Source organism: Protopterus annectens, chromosome 9.part0, assembly GCF_019279795.1.
Source record: "Protopterus annectens isolate FY-2018-M chromosome 9.part0, PAN1.0, whole genome shotgun sequence".
In the NCBI taxonomy this organism is placed as follows: Eukaryota; Metazoa; Chordata; order Ceratodontiformes; family Protopteridae; genus Protopterus; species Protopterus annectens.
In genome coordinates this window covers 1,507,494,869-1,507,519,277 of record NC_056743.1, presented here as the reverse complement: position 1 = coordinate 1,507,519,277, position 24,409 = coordinate 1,507,494,869, and the positions used below count along the sequence as shown (strand labels likewise).

General features: G+C 44.5%; 1 protein-coding gene across 1 annotated transcript in view; it reads right to left on the bottom strand.

The window, feature by feature from the left end:
• RBM42 (RNA binding motif protein 42) overlaps positions 1-24,409 on the bottom strand; it is a 918,806-nt gene that overhangs the window by 863,189 nt on the left and 31,208 nt on the right. The window contains exon 2 of the mRNA XM_044084450.1: positions 2,914-3,001. Coding sequence (XP_043940385.1) covers positions 2,914-3,001 — 88 coding nt within the window. The remainder of the gene's footprint in view (positions 1-2,913; positions 3,002-24,409) is intronic.

Sequence of the window (24,409 nt, the reverse complement as noted above, 5' to 3'; positions counted from 1 at the left end):
AGCTAAAGGCCTATGCTGGGGTAAAAACAAGAATTCCCTAAGCCTCTTCCTGGAATCAGAGAAATCTTGACCTTCCCATTTAAAATGCTCCCTCATGGAATGCAGAGTCTCTGAAAATGAAAAATCCTCAGGAGCTGAAGGAGTAGAATCATCTACATCAGAATCAGAATAAGGAGGATACTCCTGCAAGTCTTCAGACTCAGAAGCCTCGAACATTGCTCAAAACTTTCAAACTCAGGTTCCACCCTAGGCCTCTTATCAGGAGGGGCATAGAACCTCTAATCATAGTAATCAAATCCTCTGCCATTTTTAGCATATGCTTCTTAGGCAAAGACCCTGAAACACTGAGAACCCCCACTGAAGCTAAACTAGGCCTGCCTCTTAAAGAAGCCTTGGAAACAGAAGGGAGGCCCTAACCACCTTAGGAAGAGAGGGAAGAACAGCCACCTGAGAAGCCCCTTCAGCCTGGCCTACTTCCTGAGAGGACACATCCTGTAACAGTAAAGTCTCTCCCTGAGACTCCAAAGAAACTCCTGGCAGAACCTCCGGCTCCACTGAGCCTTCTAAAGAACCGCCGTCCGGGACTGTCGGTTCTTCCACTCTAAACTTTGCTGCTTTGTCCTTTTTATAATTACAACGCTTCCCAAAAACTAACCTGGCACAGTCTAACCTTCTCTTAATAGTTGTTAAACCTAGCACAAGGCATCCAACAACGTCGTGCTCAGGCCCTAAACAAGGTATACACAAAGTATGGTAATCCCTATGAGGTATCTGTTTCCCACAAGAAATACAGTTATTCACTTTTTCTGACATCCGGTTAAATACTGAGGCAAGAAAAAAAATATTGCCAACTTTGCTTGGTCTGAAACTCTGACTTCAGAAACTTTCAGAACGCCAACCTGCACTAAACTGCTTCTGCATCGGACCATGCGGCAAAAGACGACTGGACAGCGGACTACCCAATAGTTAGGACTGCAGCAATGTGGAATGAAGAACATCATATGGCTGCACCCAGTTTGCAGTCATCAACAAACTTAGTGAGCCAAATCCTATCAAGCCCAGGAAAGAGCTTCAGAGAATGCCACTGGTGACATTTTTTTTGTAAGAGAGGCAACTCAAGCCTGAAGTTATTGTGCAAGTCTTGTTGGCAAGTCAGATGGATATACAGCAAATAACATAAAGGCTAACATTAAGCTGTCTAAGCCTATTCAAAATACCTGCATCAGGAATTACGTTGAATGAAGACCACAGTTAGGTCCAGAAAACACCTGTGCCCTGTGGCTTATAATCATACTGAAAAAACTGACTGAAGTGAGTGGAGCGACCCTACCTTTAACAAAGCCCAAATGGTCTGGATCAAGAGACTGAAGATTCCTTACATAGTGGATTACAGTAGATGCTAGGATATGTTTCACTATATTACAAATAATATGGGTGAGACTTAGGAGTCTAATTATATGGGTCTGTGGTGGGACCAACCTTGTGTAGCCACTATAACAGATCACCAAGTGTCAGGTACATAACCAGTGGACAGAATGAAATTGAATAGATTAATTAAGGTTAGCAAACTATGCAAACTATATTTAGCACTTACCAGGAAGCAGTCAGGTATGTTCTCTGAAACCGATTAAGTTGTGTTTAAATGTTTTTTGGCCACTCTTTGTCCCCAGTGCCTATTAATCATCACCCCCATCCTCGGTCAATTAACTCATTACGTTCATATCACCATGGTAAGGGACTACCAGTAGGCAACACTAGTCAAACAGCCTTCAGTGGTACTTTAAGGAGCTTTCTTTCTTCCCCAGCACCATCCTTAAACAGCTGGTGAGGTTTCAGGGGGAGACTTGCAATGGACTATCCACAAAGGCTATTCATTTATTTCCTCAAGGGTTTTTCCCTCCAAGAATATCCACCCCTCCTCACACTGCATATGTATTGGCTCCCCTGTTCTCCACCGGGGAGATCTTACCACTCAGCGTGCCTCCCTTAATGCATTGCAACCCCTCATCCAGAAGGTGTTAGCTGGCCTCTTAATTTCAATCCTCACCCTCCCTGTCTAATTCCTCCTGTTCACATGGGTTGCAGTTACAGCAGGAGTAGGGGTTAGGTGAATAATGAGGAGGTGAAGGCTGGCTGAAGAGTAGGTACAGCCATTACTACCTAGATTACACAGTGCTTGAAATGGTTCTGCAGTGGTTAAACATACAACCTTGTTAAGGTGTTAACTGGGAATGTCCAGCTGGGACTTCAGTGAAGCCTCACAGGCATAATTCCAAAAATTAACAAGTTAAGCTGACAAGTAAGACAAAGTACGCCATTCAGTTAAAAAGCAAATTAACAACAGGTCTGATTTCAGAAGTATCTTAACAAAACAGCCAAGTATCCAAGAAAAACAAATGAAAAACTGGAAAAGTACTAAAATTGAACCAGCAGAAAAATTAAGTCATAGTTAAAAATGCAACACTTTTGAAATAGACAGAGCAAAGAAACAGCAGGTAACAGTAGAGTGCATCTGGATGAATGCCCTTTAAATTAGAGATTCAAAACAGAGTGGGTCAATCTGTACTGAAGTGCACTTGACTAGTTTATTTACTTTCATTGTAAATGGTTCATGTGTATGGGATATGTGGTAATCCTTTTGAACAGTGAGGTGACCACCAATAAAACTGTTGCTGTAAAAAAAGGGCTGCATGGATTATGTTCTCCTATAACCAGGATTCCTGAGGAATCCATCTAAGAATGAGTGTGACCACACACCATCTTGGGAAGTCTAAAAGACATAAATGGAAGACTTTCTGCAACTGAATTTCACTCACACTATGAATTCTGTGCAGCAATATTTCTCATGGTGAACATATACAGATATAATAAACAGAAAATGTTATTGCCTTTTTCTATGGTTATGAACAGTACCTGGACCAACAAATGGCACTGGTGGAGGAATAATGGGCGTTAACACAGTAGAAGCAGCAGCTGCCTGTGCATCTAGCGTCTGTTGTACCTAAAAAATAAAATTCATAGATTAGCTGGAATGTCGCACATCTGCATAATGCCCTGAGTGCCTGTCACCCTGCCCACCTCCCACACACACACACACACTTCTGTGGGTACTCTCAAGCCCAATGTCAACAGTGAAAAAAGATGCCTAATGTTTTAGTTAACATATAAGTTATCATACAAGTCATACCTATCAATCCACCAGCTGTACATGTATTAAAGTTTGACCACTTCAATAATACTAGCAAACCAGTGGACTAGCTCACTTCAGACCATCATTATGTTAAGCAATAAAACATCCTACAGAAATGGCATTCATTCACAGAATAAACTAGCCATTACTGTTCTATTTCCTACTTCTCAACCAATCTGCCTTCATTTTGTAGGTACTTTTATTACATTATGTCGGCATTTTTACTACTCTGCATTATTTTTTCCTCTTGTACTGGTTTAGACATTCTCTCCACTCTATCTAAAATGACTGTTTCTTATGTCCTTTCATCAATTATTATAGGACAGTGTCAAGCTTCCCCTGCAGTTGGTTCAGAACCACTCCTCCTTCCACCACCTAACTGCCTGATATACAAAGCAATGTAGCTTTAAAACGAAGGACTGCAGGTTCAATCATGCTGCAAATGGTATCAAGCTACCAAGGCTACACGGTCCTCTTATCAGCCACATTGTTTTAAATTTTGTGGCACAAAATGTTAAAGCATGCATTCATGCACCAGAATTCTATGTGGCACAGACCTTTAAGTTCCAAACTTCTTACTTTGTTGCTCTACTACAGATTTCACCTGTTGGCATGTGCACAAAAGGAAACATCAACCTACAATGCTTTCTCCTTGCTCTTATGGTTAGAAAAAAAACTGAAAGGGTTAAAGTAAACCATGACATCTCTTCAGGTGTAAAGGCAGGATTCGTTCTCAAAGAAACCTTTTCCCAGTGAAAAACAAGGCAGGGTTAACTTCACATAACAGCTTCTACCATATGGGTTCTGGAACCTCACCAGGTACACTGGAGTCTGAAATGTTGGACTGCGAGTCGGTTCTAGGTTTCTTTAGCTTTTTCTTCAGTGGGAAGGATGTTTGATGATGTGGTTTCAGCCACCTTGGACTGGACCAAGCATTTCAGACACTGTGTCTCTAGAAAGGTGTTGAGAGAGGAAATCCACAGTCAAAGGGTTAGGGGAACGAACAACTGAAAGATGTAGCAAGATTTCTGACAGTGTTCAGACCTAGGAAAGAGAAACACTTGGTATGCAAATCCTTTATGGAATTTGCCTACCACACTCGCACTTATCCCTCCTACCTTACTTACAAGAACTTTCAACAAACTAGGGTAAATAAAAAAGAAAGGTTCCCAACGAGGTACTTATCTGGAGAAATAAAGCAAATGTACCAACAACCAAACTGTGATCAGTCAGACTGATACACGACCTGCATTCAGGATGGCAGCAAGAAAGTCTGAGGATCTACATTCGTCCATCTATATACCCCAATGCATGTGAGCTGAGGTCATGAGTCAGACATATGACCTAGGAAAGGTAAAGCTTTGCAACCCTGGCAGCAGTGACAACCCATATATCAGGAATATTGCCAACAGTGATTTTATAGTCAGAACATCACAAGATACTCTCCTAGGAGATATCAGAGTAACAAGTAAAACAGTCTTCCAAGTTAAGAACCTGAAATCCTGATGATGAGCTGGTTCTAATGGAGACAGGGTAAGCTTCTCAAGTACAAATTTCAGATACCAAGGAAGAGCCACCCATTTCTTGAGTGGAAGACTATATAACACCTTTTTCAAAAACTGTTTAATTTGAGTATGGTTACAAAGAAGGTGGGAATCAAAGGGTAGACAGGCAGAAATAGCAGACAAATGTACCTTAGAGGAATGCAAAAGGCCAATGCAGCTAACTCGCACACACACAAAAAAAAATAAGCATCTGGACCTGAAGTGTGGCCTGGTTCTTTGAATGGCACCGAGTGAAAAATCCTTTCCACTTGCATATATATGATTTTCTAGTATCAGGATTTCTTCCTTTAGTATCTACAGCAAATTCCCAGAAAAATGTGCCTAAAAGGTATCAAAATTCTATCACCCAGGCAGTAAATTGAACAGTTTTCAGACTAGGATGGAGCAAACTCCACCTTTCTTCTGTGAGTAAATCCGATCTTTGGGGAAGCTTGTGGTAACTGCAATTGGCCAGACTGAAAAGAAGGAAAAATCTATAGCCGTGCAAGTAAATTTACCATACCAGTAGATGACTGAATAATCACTTCTGCAGTAGCTTTAGCTACATGGGATATATCTGACATACAATAGACTGTCATATTTCAAATGTTCAGTGATGCCTCCCACATTCCAAAGACATGTGCCTGGAGCGTTTCTCCCCTGGGCCTTAACTGACAATAGACTCTGTTCTAGTCGGACTTTCCTAGTCAACAAATGTAAAATAAAATACATAAATAAATAAATAAATAAACCTACTACATGTGCAAACTGTTATTAAAGTCAAGCTAGAGCCCACAGAAGGTCAGGCTAGGAAGCTAAAGGTCCTCATCCTGGCAACAAAAACATATAAAAATAAGGAGAATGGAGGGGGGGAATGGCTACTGCAGCAGTGAACATTCAAACATCTACTGTTCAGTAAGTTACTTATACAAATGTACTATGTGCATTGTACTGATAACTGCTGCAGTAGCCTTAGCTATATAGGTAGATTACGGAAGCTTAAACTGACAAGAGGAAGAATGAGGGTCCGGGAGCCCCTGGAGAATGGCCCTAGCAAAGCTCTCCTTAAGTCTGGAAAAGGAATCTAATACATAGTGCTCTGTAAAGGTATGCATAGAGGAACAAGTTGCCACTTCTAGAATACTTCCAGAATCCAACCTTTTCCAAAAGGGTCACAGATGAAGCCAAGGCCCTGACATGATGAGACTTGATTCTGCCTAGAATTACTACCTTGCTGTGGCGGGTCTAACAGAAGGTAACAGAATGATACAACCATTTTGAACTAGTCTGCTTTGACTCAGGTTGCTCTTTTTCCTTACCTTCACAAGAAATGAACAACCAATAAAGTTCCTAATGACTTTGTTCTGTAATGACAGTACAGCAGCTGTCTGTGAACATCAAAGGTATGCAGTATCCTTTCTCCTTCATTTTTGGGTTTTGGAAAGAAGACAGTGAAGTAGACAGGTTGGCTCAAAGTAAACTCTGATAACAGAGTTCTTAAGGAAACCCTATATTCTTGGAAAATAAGATAAAGTTGACCCACAGTTAACACCTTGTATCATCCTCTTTGTGCTGAGGTTAGAGCAAGCAAGAACACATTTTTCTATGTTAAAAACCTCAAGTCACCCTGAAGAGCTAGTACAAATACAGAAATTATAGAGTTATTTTTTTTCCAAAAAAAATTAAGATCCCAAGAACAAGCTACATATTTTCTAGGTTTGGTATGTAACACCCCTTTAAAAAACATTTTGACATACAATTGCACTGAAAGAGAGGGAATCTTTTGTAAACAAATGGAAATGGTATAAAATGAACCTTGACAGAGCAGTATGACAGGCAAGAGGACAGTAACTCAGATAAATAATGTAGAACCAGAGACACACCAGCTCTGAAAGGGTGCTAGTACTTGTCCTGCCACCAGCTAGAAAATGTTTACTGTTTAGTAATACAATACTTTCTGGTAGCAGGTTTTTTTACTTCCTTTCATGCTTGCTGCATGTACTCACACAAAAGGTGCCAAAAAAGATATTAAAGATCGTATCGTCCATGCAGTTAGCTGCAGTTGGTTGTGGTCTGGACTTATTGTTCTGTGTGAGTAGGTCCAGTCTTTGAGGAAGTTTGTGGTAATTTCCCTTGGCCATTACCAGTAAGAAGGGAAAACCACTGTTACCTCAGCCAGAATGGAGTCACCACAATGGTCTTTGTAGAGTCATTCTGAATCTTCAGAATGATCCCTGTTATTAGTGGAAAAGCATACAGGAACACTTCAATCAAAGAAAAAGAAAAAGCAACAATCTTTCATGCCTTCTAACACGGAATCCTACTGGAGAACTTTGCCAAAAGATTGCTGTGGGTGAAGGCAAAAAGAAATACTTGAGATGCTCTCCAGAGAAGGATCAGTTACTGAAGATCCCCTAATTCAATTTCCATTCATGAGAGTCTGCCCTGGTCCTGCTCAGCCTGACTACCACAAAAGTTTGCTCAGACAATATATGGATACCTATACATTGAGACTGTGCTGAAAAGCTATAGTCCAGGCTATCAAAGGTAGTCAGTCTGCATAGTCCCGTTCACTTATATATGACATCAGTGTGGTGTTGCCTGAAACGCATGTAATGATCCTGGAGACTACAGAAAATATTGATGTTGCATGTAAACGCATGTAATGACCCTGGAAACCACAGATGATATTGTGTTAAAAGCATTTATAAGTGCCAAAATCCTTTTTACGTTTGTGTGTTTTGGTCTCTTTTTCTCTTCTAAAGAACCTGCATTTTTATCCCCACAGACACTGCTCCCTAAGCAACGTCCAAGGTGTCTGTTGTTAGTCTGTGCTGAATCTGGAAGGGGAAATAGGAGACCTAGATTATAGTAAAAATGGTCTCTCCACTAAAGAATCTCTCTTTTCACAAACTCAAAAGCTGGAATCTGGAATATCATACAATGCTGATGTTAGAACAGTAAAGATTTTAAGTACCACTGACTTTTTGCTCATGTGGAGTCTTACCAAGGTAGTCATGAGAATCATGTATGCCGTGAGACCCAGAATCATGAGAAATTCCCAGCCTGAGAAGAAGTCTGGCAGGAAAAACTCAGAATTAAATCTAAATACACATCTACTTTTTTTCTGTGTAAGAAAAGCTCTTTGCACTAAAGTATCTCAGAGATGCTCAGGAAAACAATCCTATGCAAAGAAGTTAAACAAAACTTTTCTATATTCTCACTGAAATCCAGTCTGTGTAGGAGATCTCTAACCCCAGTAAGAGATTTCTGAGACTTTGAAAAAGACCTGGCAAAGCTAAGCACATCATGTGAAGAAGAAAAATACGAATGTGTTTACAGTCTGCAACAGGTCATCACTGGAGCTAGACACTTGTAAATACCCTTGCAGCAGTGGGTAGACCAATTGGTAACACACAGAAAGTACAGTTGTGTAGGTAAACTTACCATAACAGTAGACGTTCACATGATCACTGCTGCATTAGCCTAAGCTATATGGGTTATATCCTGCCAAGGATATAACAGCCAGCTAGCTTCCAAAGCTTCACGGCACCTTCCACATGTCCAAACTGTCTGGCAGTTCAAGTTGAGGTGGCCTACCTGGACCTCGCAAAAGCCTTCGATACAATACCCCACTCGGGCATTATAGATAAGCTCACCAGCTTAAATATAAACCCCTATGTCACTAGATGGATTGCAAACTGGCTCAAGGACAGAACCCACATGGTAAGAATTGCTGGAGCCATGTCAGACTCCAAACCAGTTACAAGTGGTGTCCCACAATGCTCAGTCCTGGGACCTCTCTTGTTTGGTATATATTTCTCGGAGGTACAGGCCAACACGGAAGGACTGTGGCTGACCAAGTTTGCAGATGACTGCAAACTGGGCGCCATAATCGACACTCCAGCCGACACAAGCATCCTCCAAAGGGGCCTCATAGAAACAGACAACTGGTGCCAGAGCCATGGCCTCAAGCTAAATGCCAAAAAGTGTATAGTCATCCCCTTTGGCAAAAACAAAGTGCCCACAAATTACCACATAGTTGGTAATCCTTTAAGCACAGAAGAAGTAATTAGGGACCTGGGGACCCAAGTTGATAGCAATCTCTCATTTGACAACCACGTGGCCAAAGTGGTTAGAAAAACATTTTATATAGCCCACCTAATCATGAAGGGATTCATATCTAGATCAGGGGAGGTCATCGTGCCTCTTTACTCATCCCTCATCAGGCCCATAATTGAGTACAATGCCCCTTTTGGGATGTACCTTACCAGACACCTGCAGCAACTGGAAAGACCCCAAAAGTACCTCACCAAGAGGATCAAAGGGCTCAAACAGATGCCATATGCTGCCCGGTTAAAGAAACTCCAGCTCTACTCAGTGGCATACCGCCTGTTCAGAGGCGATCTGTGCCTGACGTATAAAGCCATGTCCAACCCGGAATTAATGGACATGCTGCACCTCAGAAAATCCAAATCCCATCGAGCTACGCTCGAGAGACTTGAACCTCAGCACTGAAATAAATAGGACATGCTGGAGGGACAGATTCATAACCCAGAGGCTCCCTTCACTCTGGAATAAAATCCCAGTCTAGGTTAGGCAGAGTCCCTCATTGACTCTCTTCAAGAGGAATCTTGATGAGTGTATGGGAGATCGTAGGTTTACCACGGGTATCACTTCTGTGTCACTGTTAGACAGAGGCACAGTATACTAACCTCGAAAAAGGGCATAGCAAAATAAATTTAAAATGGGTGGCGAAAGCCAAACACATTCTGGCTAGGCTTATAAATGCCCTAGGGCAGATAGCCTAGTATGAACCTATGAACCTATTAAAAGATTAGTTTGGGTGTCAAACCTTCAGAACTTTCCTGTTACCAGAGACAGAAGGGCTGAGCCCTGAAACAACAAAGCTAGGAACAACAAAAAAAATAAATAACCATACCATGGCATAAATAACACCAAAAAAACAAGGAGGATGGAAGGAGGGAGCAGTTACTGCGGCAACGATCATTCCAATATCTACTGTTACAGTAAGTTTACCTACACAGCTATACTATGTTCATCATACTGATCACTACTGCAGTAGCCTTAGCTGTATGGATAGAGTGCACTATCTTAATGCATTCAGGAGGCGGAAGGAGAAGAGTTCAGAAGCACATGGGGAAAGGACTTTGCAAAGTTTGAACTACATCTAGAAAAGGAATCAAGCTTTTTGGGGTTTGTAAAAGTATGAACAGAGGATGAAGTTCCAGTTTCTAGAATACAACCTTTTTCATAAAGTCATAGATGAAGGGAAGGCCCTGGTACAGTGGGCATTGATCTTGCCTGGAATAGTTTTCTTGTGCTAAACATAACAAAAAGTTAACAGCCTTAGCCAACCAAATGGAAAATAGTTGGTTCTGTCACAGGTGGTCCCTTCTTTTTACCTTCATAAGAAATGAACAATCAATCCAAAGATCTGAAAGACTTAATTTTGTCAGGATAGTGCTCAAGTTGTCAGTGGACATCCAAGGCATGCAGTATCCTTTTTCCCTATTTTTGGGTTCATAAAAGAAAATGCAGAGATGGACAGGTTGGCTTAAAGTAAGCTCGGACACTCCTTTTTAGGTATAAAAGAAGGATTAAGCCTTAATAAAATCCTGTCCATATGGAAAAAGAGAAAGGGTTGTCTCACCTTAACAGCTTGCAACTCAGATACCTTTCTTGCAGAGTACAGACCAGTCAGTAAAATGGTTTTCCATGTTAAGAACTTGAAGTCATCCAGGTTAGCTGGTTCAAATGGGGCAACTATTAGCTTCTCTACCACAAAATTAAGATCCCAAGGAGAGGATCACCAGTTTTCTAGCAGATTTCTTACGCAAAATCCTTTCAAAAGCATTTTGACAAGAGAATGCAGTGAAAGAGGAGAATCCATGGGCAGTCATGCTGAAATGGCTGATAAATTAACCTTGATGTAAAAGCAACAAAGACCCTACAATAGTAATACACAAATATTCAAAACCAGAGAACAACTAAGCCTGAATGGGTGGTGGTTATGTTGTTTGCATCGACCAGAAGACCTTTTCCATTTCCTAATGCCGGATTTTCTAGTTGCAGGCTTTCTTGCCCTCCATTAGTACCTGCTGCACGTCCTCAGTAGACGGGTGTCTACTTAATTAAGAATTAATAAATTAAGACCCTATCATCAAGGCAGTTAACTGAAGCTGAATGGTGTAGGCATGTACTAAACACCCCTGTTCTTTTATGAGATGACCTACTCCATGAGGAAAGCTTGTGGTAAACACCCCTTGCCATTTCCAGAAAATGGGAGAATCATGGTTGCCTGGGCCAGAAGGGAGTCACAACAATGACCTAAGGAGATTCCTTCTGAAAATTCAGAATTACCCTGGATATTACTGGAAATGGTGAAAATGCATATAGGAACATTCCTGTCTAAGGAAAAGAAAAGGCATCTGTCTTACTGGCCTTCTTACATGGAGTCCAGCAGCAGAATCTTGCCAGCTGACTGTTCAGAGAGAAGGCAAAGAGGTCTGCTTGAGGAATTCCTCACAGATGGATCACATCTTTAACATCTGTAAAAACTCCCTGATCTAGTTTCCATTTGTGAGGGTGCTGTTATGCTATATCCTAAGCTAACAGTGCTAGCCTACAGAGGGAGTACAACCTGGTCCCCCCTTGTCTGTTAATGTACCACATGACTGTGATACTGTCTGTAACAACTTGAAGTGGCCCAGAAACCAAAGGCAATTCAGAGGGTTGAGTGCCTTGATGAGGGCAAGCATCTCTTTTATATTTATGTGCTTCCATCTGTTCTCTATTCCCACACACCTGACATTTTTATCCCTCCTGAAACTGCTTTCTAAGCAAAGTCCTCAGTGTCTATGATGACTGACTGCTTTGGAACAGAAAGGAAGAAGGCAGACCTGGATTTAGGGTTACCTATTGTCTCCACCAAGTATTAGCCCTTCTGAAAAAAAAAACAGCACTGGGATCTGAAAAGACAAGGGGTGTTAGTGCTGGGATGAGAGAGACTTTAAATACCATTGTATCTTTCTCATGTGGAGTCTTGCCAAGGGTATCAAGAAAATCACAGAAGCCACGAGTCTCAAAATCCTTAGACATTCCCTTGCAACCACCAAAGCCAGAGTGTATAACCCCAAGAACAGAACAACATGGAACTCTATTTTCTCCTATCAAAGAAAAGCTCTTTAAACTGTAGTGTCTACTTGACATCGCAGAAACACAAATCTGTGAAGAAAGACTTTGGATGTTCTCCTGGAATCCCAGCTACTGTTAACAGAGCTCTCACCAGAGAGAGAGATTCCTGACACTTTGAGAAGGGTTCTGCAAAGATAATCAACTCCTGTAAATATGGAAAAATGTGGATACCCTGTAGCCCGCAAACAGTTATAAATGGAACTAAACACTTTGTGAACACTCTTAGCGCAGTGCACAATCCAAAGGGTAAGGCAAAGAATAAAAAGTTATGCATTCACCATAACGTTCCATCTGAGTTGCTGCTTTTCATCGGTCTTTAACCTGTGGGACCCGTATCCGACAAAGCCACATACTCCAGTATCATATCCAAGCCCCTAGCTCCTCCCCTATCCATAATGCCCCTGTCTCCTTCCTCCCCTCAGATTGAGTTTGTTGCAGAACAGCAGCACCCCAACCTAGACCATATGCCTATAGACCTGGCATCGGCACAAGACTCACCAAGAGAGAAACTAGCCAAAATAGAGGGGCTATGCCTCTTCCATCCAGTCTACTACACAGCCCACACAAGGCAGGGGGAAGGAGGGAGGGACGGCTGAAGACAAATGAAAAGCAACAACTCGGATAGAATGCTATGGTGAGTACATAACACTTTAATCTGAAGTTTTGTTTTCATTTGATCTTCAACCTGTGGTACAGAGTCCCCAGTTACCCAGAACACTGAGAGGTCTTCATGGAAGGATGTTCCGGAGCATGGCTGAGTCGAAGGATGCCCTGCCTCTGGAAAGAAGGTCCAACTAATAATGGGAGATAAATATGTGCGATGACACCCAGGTAGCAGCAGAGCAGATATCATCTTAGGAATCCCTGGAGCAAAAAGCCACAGAAGTAGCAAAAGATCTGGTGGAATGCGCCGGACATGCGCTGGGTGGAGATGACCCTTTAGCTCAATAGGCCAACAAAATGCACTCAGAAATCCATTGAGCAATAGTAACCTTAGAGATAGGCTTTCCCAAGAAGGGTTTGGAAAAGAGAACAAAAAGTTGTTCAGACTTAAGAAAGGATTTTGTTCTATGCAAATAGAAACGCATCTGTCTATGAACATCAAGCAAGTGCAACTTGTACTCTCCTTTATTCTGGAAATTTGTAAAGAAAACTGGAAGACTGATGCCACTTTCGGCAGGAATGATGGGTTTGTCCGCAGGGATACCCTGCCTTTATGAAATACCACATAAGGAGGCTTGACAGACCATGCTTTGATCTCTGAAATTATCTTGGCTGAGGTAATTGCAACCTAAAAAGACATCTTCCAAGACAGGAACTGCAACTCAACCGTAGCCGCTGGTTTGAAGAGGGGAGAAACCAGAGTTAGCAGCACCAGGTGAGATCACAAGGGGGCGTTGGGTCCTTAACCAGAGGCCTAAGAAAAAAGGTACCTTTCAAAAAGGCCTTACAAAGCTTGGATGAAGCCAAAGAAGCCAAACTTTTGTCTATGTGAAAATTAGAAATCGCTGCTAATTATACCTTGACCGTAGAGAAGCTACAGCCATGATTAAAAATATCTGCCAGAAACTCCAAGATGGCCGGAACTGGTGCAATGAAAGGATCCAGGTCATACTGAGAACCCCAGGTCGAGAAACGCTTCCATTTACTCAAGTAAACCTAAATGGTATAAGATTTGTGAGCCGCTACCAAAATCTTAACGGGAGAAGACAACCCACGAGTCCTAACTACCAACAGAACTCAAACAGACCACCACCACAAACTGTTGAAAAAACAAATATGCAGGACACTTCAAACACCCAGAAATCTTCAGCTATTCAGCTCTTTAATAGAAATATGAATAAACCACAGTACCACACTGTAAAGTTAAGCGCTTTTCGTCTGGTACAATGTCCAGACTTCTTCAGACAAATAACAGCAGATACAAACTCATTTTTATATATATAATAGAACACACTTCCCTCCATCCCCTAAGTATTCAATTGTTCAATACAAAGTCAATTAACCAGACAAGTAAATCTTTAACTTCTAAAAATGGATTAAAATTCATTCCTTTAGAACAGCTAGTTCATTGCTGGTATTTAAAACAGCTACTACATCTGCTACCATAATATGGCAACAAACAATTTACCAAAAAAATTAGGAAAAATGAAAATCATAACTAATATAATGTGTGTTTTTAAAAACGTAAATTATAACAATGTGTATTTTTAAATACTTTGAATTCAAAACCAACACTGTTCAGTCCCACGTCTACTGTAAAGGTTACCACAATGCATAAAATTGAACTCTACATAATAGATCAACCATAGTTATATAAAACATACAAATATAAAGATATAAATAACAATATACCATAAACCAGAACATATTGTCATAGCAGAATTATCATAACAAGATCACTTGTAAAAGTATATGTTATCTGTTTAAACTTTTCAGTTTTAATCAGCATTGTATAGAGCAAATACATGTGAGAGATGCAACTATATAGCCAAACTGGAGGCTGAACTCTCTCAACTCAGGACTGGCAAGACCAGACAGGAGGAGAAGGTAACCACACACACACCAAACCCAGTCCCACATAGACCTACCACAACTGCAAACCAAACACATAATAACATAAAGACATACTCGGAGGCTCTAACAAAAAACTTACCAAAACAACAGAGGCTCCCAAAGCAGACACCCAAAAATCCACCACCTCAAAACATAACACATGCAACACATACTTCAATAAATCAGTGTGTCAAACAATCACAGCCCTTAAGGCCAAACACCATGCCTGATACACTAGTAATAGGTGACTATATAGTCAGACACACTGACGTTCCGCTTACCAGGCTGAACAAGGAGAGGGTAACGGTGAGCTGCTTATCAGGAGCTAGGATCCACCACATAACACACGCACTCAGGTCACTCCAAAGCAAGTACAAATATGACTCCGTCATTGTCCATGCCGGTGTGAATGACCTGAGACGTACCTCCCTGGACTACATGAAAAGAGACATACAGGAGCTCTCTGATTATGTAGCCCAGGCTGGTATGACCCTGACCCTGAGCAGCATCTTGCCCTCACCAAGAATGATGCCACAATACAAAGACAAGATGATCAGCTTTAATAATTGGCTCAAATACTGGTGTCATTCTAGGGGGATCCAATGTCTGTCTGCTTGGGATGACATGCTGGACAAGCCATGTTGCTTATGAGGGCTTGCATCTGTCACCACTGGGCTTCGGATATTGGCTAAGGCTCTTGCCTCCCCATAGTGCCTTTTTAGGCAAGGCTCAAAGACAAACCCACCTCCTTAGAAAACAAAATGGAAAAAATTAAGGGTAATGCTGCTCAACGCCAGAAGTCTAAATCTCAAGATGCAGGCTCTCGAAGCACTCCTCAGTATGGAGAACATCGATGTCTGTGCAGTAACTGAAACCTGGTTCAAGGCTCCTGAGAGCACCCCAGCGCTACCAGGCTATACCTCGTATCATGCTTTTCGGCCCCAAAACTCAGGCCAAACCAAAAAGGGAGGGGGAGTGTCCATATTCATCAAGGACACACACAACTGCAGGTTAGCGGCAACACATGAAGCATCAGAGACCATCCAGGCGCAACTAACCGTAGGCAAAACTGCTATACAACTGGTAGCATGTTACAGACCACCCTCCCAATCTCAGAAACCTCACTCAGCCTTCCTGAAGACATTGGAGGATATGAATGTCTCACCAAACACCATCATACTGGGAGACTTCAACTACCCTAACATAGACTGGGTGCATTATTCTAGCCCAAACACCCTAGCCCAAAGGTTCCTTGAATTCATAAATTCAAATGCAATGGAGCAGCTAGTCACCTCTCCCACAAGGGGAGATAATATACTAGACCTGATCATCACAAACATGGGGACAAAGTGCTCCACACTGGAAGTATGCCCCTCACTAGTGAAATCTGACCACAAACTAATCACCCTGGATATACATATCCCACCTCCACCCCCAACACAAAAGACTACACTGAGAGAAGAAAGGAGCCACTTTTGAGATTTTAAGTATTTTTCCTCTGTTTATTTGCTAAGTTTTTCTGCATAGCCACCTATTTTGAGCATTTTCTGGCTTATTAAACTTGATTTCTGCAGTAGTAGCTGTATTTAGAGCACAACCTAGAACTGTTTACTGAATTTCCTGTTTGCACTTATTTTTAAAATAGTTGTTTTCTCAAAACTTGCATTTTATCTGTCTTTGGCCTAGCACTCTTGTGTGGGGTCATTTACTGCACTGTTATAACTTGTTGATACTTGTGAACCTCTGCTATCTCTGAAAAAAACAAAAAAAAAAAAAAAATCTTGCTTTTTTCCCACTTTTCGGAGATTTAAAAAAGTTCAGTTACAGGTTTGCTGTTCTTGAACTGTTTGTAAGTTTCTTGGAGGCCATTTTTTGCTTGGGCTAAAGGGAAGTCTCTCTGTTGATCAGTGGCAGTGAAAAACATTGAGCAGCCTGCCTGCCCCTGTGGGAGTGGTTACTGACTTGAAACTGTAGTTTTATTGGCCATTTTGGGTCAATTCCTAACTCCTTCATCTTCCTCTCCTAAAACCCTCTTTTGCGTGGTTTTGCGTGTTTTTGTGCATAGCGCAACAGCGGGCAGCGCCGCCTAATTGGGTTTTAAACTATTCCTGGCTCCACAAAGTCTGCTCTTCACTTTTTCCCTTAGAACTGCTCTATCTCTCAATTTAAACACCATATTCTCATTCTAAGGCCCTTCACTGGTCCAATTAAGTAATCCTACAAGTTAGCACTATTAAACCATAAGCACTACTTACTCTTATACTCTCTACAATTACCCTGTCCTCTATTGGTCCATCTTAAATTCAGTTTCCCTATATTACTCAAGCATGTCCAAAGGTCAGGCGTTTCCTCTCCAGTCCAGCTGGTGAATCTGGGAATTTTGAGGCAATGTTACAACTGTCTCATGTACACGGACAAACCTCTCCTCCTCCAAACAGGTTCAAATATATGTGAGAGATGCAACTATTTAGCCAAACTGGAGGCTGAGCTCTCTCATCTCAAAACTGGTGTAACCAGTCAGGAGGAGAAGGTAACCTCACACAACACAATTCCAGTATCACAAAGTCCCACCACATCAGCGAACCAAACACATAAATACACAAAAACATACTCGGATGCTCTAAATAAAAATCTACCTAAGCAACAGAGACCTCCAAAGTAGACATCCAAGCAAACGCTACCTCAAAACAAAACACGCACAACACATAGCCCACAAACTCAGTGTGCCAAGCAGCCACAGCCCTTAAGGCTGAATAACACACCTGATACTCTTGTAATAGGTGACTCTATTGTCAGACACACTGACGTCCCGCTCACCAGGCTGAATAAAGAGAAGGTTGCGGTGAGCTGCCTGTCGGGTGCTAGGTTCCGCCACATAACGCAAGCACTCAGGTCACTCCAAAGCAAATACAGATACGACTCAGTCATTGTACATGCTGGTGTGAATGACCTGAGACGTACCTCCCTGGACTACATGAAAAGAGACATAGAGGAGCTCTCTGATCATGTAGCCCAGGCTGGTATGACCCTGACCTTGAGCAGCATCTTACCCTCACCTAGAATGATGCCACAGTACAAAGACAAAATGATCGATTTTAACAATTGGCTAAAATTTTGGTGTCATTCAAAGGGGATCCAGTGTCTGTCAGCCTGGGATGACATGCTCGACAAGCCACGTTGCTTCGCTAGGGGCGGCTTGCACCTGTCACCACTGGGCTTTCGGATATTGGCAAAGGCTCTTGCCACCCCCATAGTGCCTTTTTTAGGCAAGGCTCAAAAGTCAAACCCACCCCTATAGACAGCACAAGGACCAAGAAATTAGAAGTTATGGACTTACCATAACGTTCCATCTGAGTAGGTGGATTAATTTGTCTGCAACCTGTGGGTTATGGATCCGATATCGGATCCGAACCGGCATGGTTATCCAGCTATGGATCCGAGCTCTTAACTCCTCCCCTCACCCATAATGCCCTGCTCTCCCTACATGACCTCAGATCGAGTTTGCCCTGAATCAAAATACCCTGGAAAGGGTAACACGTAATATGCAGGAAACTGACAAGGCCAGGGGGATAGGAGGGTGGGATGGTTGCAGACAAATGAATCCACCTACTCAGATGGAACGTTATGGTAAGTACATAACTTCTAAATCTGAAGTAGGAGATTCATTTGTCTGCAACCTGTGGGACAGAGTCCCCAGCTACCTGAATCTTGGCCGTCATGGAAGGATATTCCGAGCACCTGAGCCAAAGGATGCTCTACCTCTAGATGTGATATCCAGCTTGTAATGAGAAATAAAGGTATGAGATGAAGCCCAAGTGGCTGCTGAACAAATGTCATTCAGAGGAATCTTAGCCTTAAAGGCGCTGAGGTAGAAACTGACCGGTCGAATGGGCATGGACTCCCTCCATGCGGGCCTCCCAGAAGCTTGATAAGCTAAAAGAATACATTCTGAAATCCAGCGTGACAAGGAGACTTTGGAAATTGGCTTACCCAGATTGAATTTGGCAAAGGAAATGAACAACTGGTCGGATTGCCTATGACCTGCTGTCCTGTTAAGATAAAAGCGGTTGCCTGTGAACATCCAAGGAATGCAGCTTGTATTCACCTTGTTTTGATATTTAGGAAAGAAAACAGGGAGGTTAATGGACTGATTAATGTTTGCTTCTGAAGCTACCTTAGGAAGAAAGGAGGATTGGTCCTGAGGTATCTGCTGTCTGGATGGAAGACCAAGTAAGGATGCTTTATGGATAAGGCTTGAAGTTCCAAAACTCTTTTAGCCGAGTAATGGCTACTAAAAAGCAGTCTTGAGAGATAAAATTTAAGATCTACTGTGGCCTTGAGGTTCAAAGGGGGCGGTCAAGGCCTGAAGAACCAAAGAAAGATCCCATGGAGGAACCGCTTGCTTGATAGGGGTCTAAGGAGAAAGGTGCCTTTTAGGAAGATTTTACACAATTTGGCAGACATAAGAGGTCCAGAGTCATGACCAACATGATAATGAGAAATGGCCCTTGAGCTGCACTTTGACCGTGGAACTACTGGCACCATCATTAAAAGAGTGGTTAGAAGTCTAGCACCAGAGGAAGGGGAACGTGAAGGGATCTAGACCTTGCCGCTCCTTAAATGGAGAATCGTTTCCATTTACTGTGGTAAACTTTCCTGGTAGATGGTTTATGAGCCGCTACCAGGATGGCCTTAACGGGGACAAGATACCAGGAGTCCTAATTAGAGTGGAACTGGAACAGCCAAGCAGTCAGCTTCAGGCTGTCCAGATTCGGAGTTGTAGGTTCGATGGGTGCGATATCAGATCCGAATGGGATCTAGAATCCAAGGTGGATTCACCGAGTGAGACCTTAGGTAAAGGGAACCAGATCTGTCGAGGCCAGAATGGGGCAATGAGGATCATTCTGCACCCCAGCCGAGAGGCTTTCTGAAGAACTTGGAGCATCAGAGGCAAAGGGGGTAAGCGTAAAAAGAGACCGGGAGGCCAAGCATGCACCAGAGCGCCTCTCGGGAATCCCTGGAGGAGGGATTAGAGCGAAAAACTGTCGCGCGGTGTTTAAGGAAGGCAAAAGATCGCAACAAGGAGTTCCCCACTGTGCAAAGATACATTTCGCTATTTGAGCATTGAGAGACCACTTTCGTCAGGGGAGAGAATGGTGCTGGCTGAGCTTGTCCACAAGGATGTTGGACCGACCGGAATATGCGTTGCGATGAGAAAGCGGTTGGTGGAGACTCGCCCATTCCCATACTCTCATGGCTTCTCGACATAAGGGATAAGACCTGGTTCCCCTGTTTGTTGATGTACCAGACTACCGACATGTTGTCTGACTGAATGCAATTGTTCCCAGGGGAAGAAAGGCCTGAAGTGCTAGCAACGCCAGAGCACTGCTCTCATCTCTAGAACATTGATATGCAGGGAGGTCTCTGGAGTCGTTCCACGTGCCTTGGACCGTCCTGCAAATGCCCCCACCCGGGAGGCGTCCGTGGTCACCGTGGCGCAGAGGGAGAAGCACAAAAGGCGGCCTCCATGGAGATCCTGTGAGTGGAGCCACCACAAGAGGGACCGCTTGCAAGCCTTGCTGATCGCAATGGGATGATGCAGAGGTAGAGCAAGGTAAGACCACTGAACCTGAAGTGTCCACTGAAGGACCCGCATGTTGAACCTGGCGAGTGGAAGAAGAGATATTGCTGCCGCCATGGACCCTAGAGCCCTCAGGACCAATTCCGCCGGAACAGAGCTGGAGTGGAGGATGGCCCGCACCTGGAGTCGCAGATTCTGAACTCAGTCGGCTGTGAGGAAGGCTCTTAACTCCCTGTGTCTAATCTGGCACCTATAAAATCTATCAACTGAGTATGGGCCAGGTTGGATTTTGCTACATTTATCGTGATGCCCAGGGAGCTAGATGAAGAAAGGAGTCTCGTCAATGATAGTAGATGCCTTGTTAGGCGGTAGAAGCCAGTCGTCCAGGTATCGGAAGACCTGCACCCCCTGAAGCCTCAGGTGGGCCGCAACCACTGCTAATACTTTGTTGCACACCCTGGGGGCTGTGGTGAGACCAAAGGGAAGGACCCTGAACTGGTAGTGACTGGCTCCCAGCGGGAAGCCAAGAAACCTCCTGGAGCGTCTGTCCATTAGTATGTGGTAGTACGCATCGTTGAGGTCTATAGAGCACATCCAGTGATTCTCTCCCAGAAGGGGAAGGATGGATTGCAAGGTGACCATCCGGAACTTCTCTTTGGGAACTGCCAGGTTTAACAGGGACAGGTCTAAAATTGGTCTTGGGTCCCCGTCTTCTTTGGCACTAAAAGAACCTGGAGTAGAACCCTGATCCGATCTGGTCTGGGGGCCGGGCTGCATGGCTCTTTTTAGCAGATGGCCAATTTCTGCCAAAGCTGACCTCCCACTGACCGAGTGGAGCGTCGGGAGGGATTTTAATTTTGGAATGTGATGAAGGATCTTGTATCCTCTGGATATAATGCAGAGGACCCAGCAGTCTGATGTTATGGACTCCCATGCCGCTAGGTGCTCGAAAAATGTCCCCGACTGCCTCCAGAGTGGAGCAGTCAGGCAACCCTTCAGGGCTGCTGCTGAGGCCGTTCAGAGAAAGGTTCTCTGGACCTGAAGTTCCTGGGAGCCCTCTGCCCCTGAGGCGCATCCTCCCTGTCCTCCTCTGCCACGGAAGGACTGGTTGTCCGGGCGGATTGGGATTGCTGCGACTTCGAACCACATCTTCTTCTGGCCCTTTTGGTTCCTAGAGTAGGGCCTCTGGGGCACAGAAGCGGATTCGATGGCAGACAGCGTCTTCCGTCCTTTACGCTCTGGGTCAAGGTGTCATGAACAGTCTTGCCAAAAAGGGCAGAACCATCGAGAAGGGGCGTTAGCGAGGACGCCTTGAAGGGCTCCATGAAATGCAATGGCAGAACCAGGCCTGGCGTCATTTGACTAGGCCTACTCCTGCAGCTCTAGCGGCTACCTCAGTAGCATGGGACAGCAACCGCATAGAGGTATTCGTCACGGACCGAAGAGTGGCCATATGGGTGGAGTGCAAAAGTTTGTCCTCCGACATGGACTCAGGGGGGGATGCAGCGTATTATTTAATAAGATCGCGCTGCATCCTGATAACATGTGCCAGGTAGTTGAGCGCCCTCACTGAGAAGGTCGCTGAACTAAACATTCGCTTCCCCAAGCGGTCCATCATCCGAGACTCCTTGCTCGGAGGATGGACTGAGGGATTCTCCTGGGCGAGTTCCCTCTTGGTGACTGCTGCCGTCAACATGGCATCTACCGGGGGCCCCTTACTCCAGTGGGCACGGTCTGCAGGGGGGCTAAGGATTCGGTCTGGCCTTTTGGGGATTGGCTCCACGGTGTCCGGTTCCTTCCACGCCCTGGTGGTAATAAAAGGTCCACCAGGGGGTCGGCAGGAGGACACCCAAGAGGTAGGCAGGGCCCTTCAAATGCCTCCAAGAACACAGACTTCGTCCGAGGAAGACTTGGGGGCAGACCCCCTTATGCGAAGCATTTCCATGATGTCCCCAAAGGAGACATCCTCGGGTGATCTTGGGAGCCTTCCTTCCTCCAAATCCGTGTCTTCAGTTAAAGACTCGGAGTCTATGTGCCTCCTTTTACGTATGCTTGTGAGGGCTTCCTCGGGGTCTGTCGAGGAGCCCTGAAACAGTGTCCTCCAAAGGAACAGGTTGGGGCACTGGCGGGCTGTCCCAGTGGCGGATGGTGGAAGCCTGACGCAGGGCAGATGGAGCTCGGGCCGGAGCCGAAGCAAGTGCAGGGGGTCGGAAGCCCTCAGCAGAGCCCTCTCCACTACATCAAAAGCCGAGGGAGCCAGCCTCGACCAAAGGATCCGAAGTGGCTCCCCTCAGATCCGGAAGAGTGGATCGAGCCCGGCCCGAGACACTGGATCCGAGGGACCAGTGCACTCCGACACAGGCGGCGCCAAGGCACACTAAGTCCCGGATCGGCTCGGATCCGAAACACTTCGAGGCAGGGTCGGACCCGGGTACCTAGTACTATCGGCGCCGACCCACCCCGGCTCAGCTGCCGGCTCAACGCTCGAACCCGGGTAGCGGGTGGAGGAGCTATAGGCTTGAAAATGGGGTCGAGGCTCCCCTCCCCAGAGGGAGGCAGAGCACTCCCATCTGCATCTGGGCCTGGATGAATCTTCTCATCATCCGGTCCAGATCAGCGTCGGAAAGAGCTATCGTGGATCTCGAAGAGGCTACCGAGGTAGGCCTTGAGTGCCTCCTCGATAGCCTCGGCGGAGTCGGGTCTCCTCCTCCCTCAGGCCCTGGTGAAAAGCAAAGCGGAGGCGAGGGGAGCCAGCAGCCAAGGAGGCGGGAGGAGAAGCCCGCTTAGCTGGCGGGGCAGCGGAGGTCTCGGCCCACCGCTTGTGGTGCTTCTCTCTCCGATCCTTTTTTTCTTGCCTCTCTCTCCTCCAACCCAGCAGTGGGAGGTTGAGTCCCGGGTGGAGGAGGGGAGCAGGCAAGGAGGAACCCGCGGTACCCACCACAGGAGTGGGAGCCGAAGCCAAGTCCGGGGGTAGAAGTCCCGCCAGGACCAGCTTGACCTCCGCTCCTTCAATGCCCTGGGGTTGAACCCTGCACCAAATGGAACATCCAGAAGTTCAACCCCAAGGCATCGAAGCAAAGTGTGGCCATCAACAGGGAAAGCTTATGGCCACACTCGGGCTTACCGAAAATATTGCCTTAGGGGCTTCTGACATAACTAAAGTCTTTTTTTTTTTTTTACAAAAAATAAAAGACAGAGAACTACTACTAAACTAGCACACACACAAGGCCCAAACAGTACACTCAAACAGAAACTACGACCAGCGAGGGGAGGGTATAAACTTAAAGTTTTAAAAGTAAAAATGTTTAACTGAAACTATCAAAAGATTAAGGGAACCTAACACAATCACTCAAAACTAACTGCAAAATTCAAAATAAAGCTTTCTTTAGGTAAAATAGTCACTTAGCTGAAGAGCTCAGATGATCCAAGACCTGGTTACCAGCGCGGCAAACTAGATCTGGGGTCATGTAGGGAGAGCAGGGCATTATGGGTGAGGGGAGGAGCTAAGAGCTCAGATCCATAGCTGGATAACCATGCTGGTTCGGATCCGATATCGGATCCATAACCCACAGGTTGCAGACAAATGAATCTCCTACTTCAGATCTAAGGGTAATGCTGCTTAGCCAGAAGTCTTAACCTCAAGATGCACGCACTCGAAGCTCTCCTCAGTATGGAGAACATCGATATCTGTGCAGTGACAGAAACCTGGTTCAAGGCTCCAGAGAGCACCCCAGCACTACCAGGCTATACCTCATATCATGCTTTTATTTAAAACCGGACCGAACCACAAAAGGAGGGAGTTTCCATATTTATCAAGGATATCCACACCTCCAGGTTAGTGACATTGCACGAAGTATCGGAGACCATCCATGTGCAACTAACAGTGGGGCAAGACTGCTTTTCAGTTTATAGCATCCTACAGACCACCCTCTCAAAGTCAGGAATCCCTTTCGGCTTTCCTGAAAACATTGGAGAACATGAAGATCTCTCCTAACACCATTATATTGGGTGACTTCAACTACCCAAACATTGACTGGGAGCACTACTCAAGCCCCAGCACCTTAGCCCAAAGGTTCCTGGAAATTATAAACTCAAATGCTATGGAACAACTAGTCACCACTCCCACAAGAGGGGACAACATACTAGACCTCATTACCAACATGGGGACTCTATGCTCCACACCAGAAGTATATCCTCATTGGTAAGATCAGACCATAAATTAATTTCACTGGATGTCCACATCCCGACCCCCAGCCCAGAAAACCACAGTGAAAAACTTCTCAAAGAACTTCTCACTTCTCAAAACCCAGTGGAATCCTT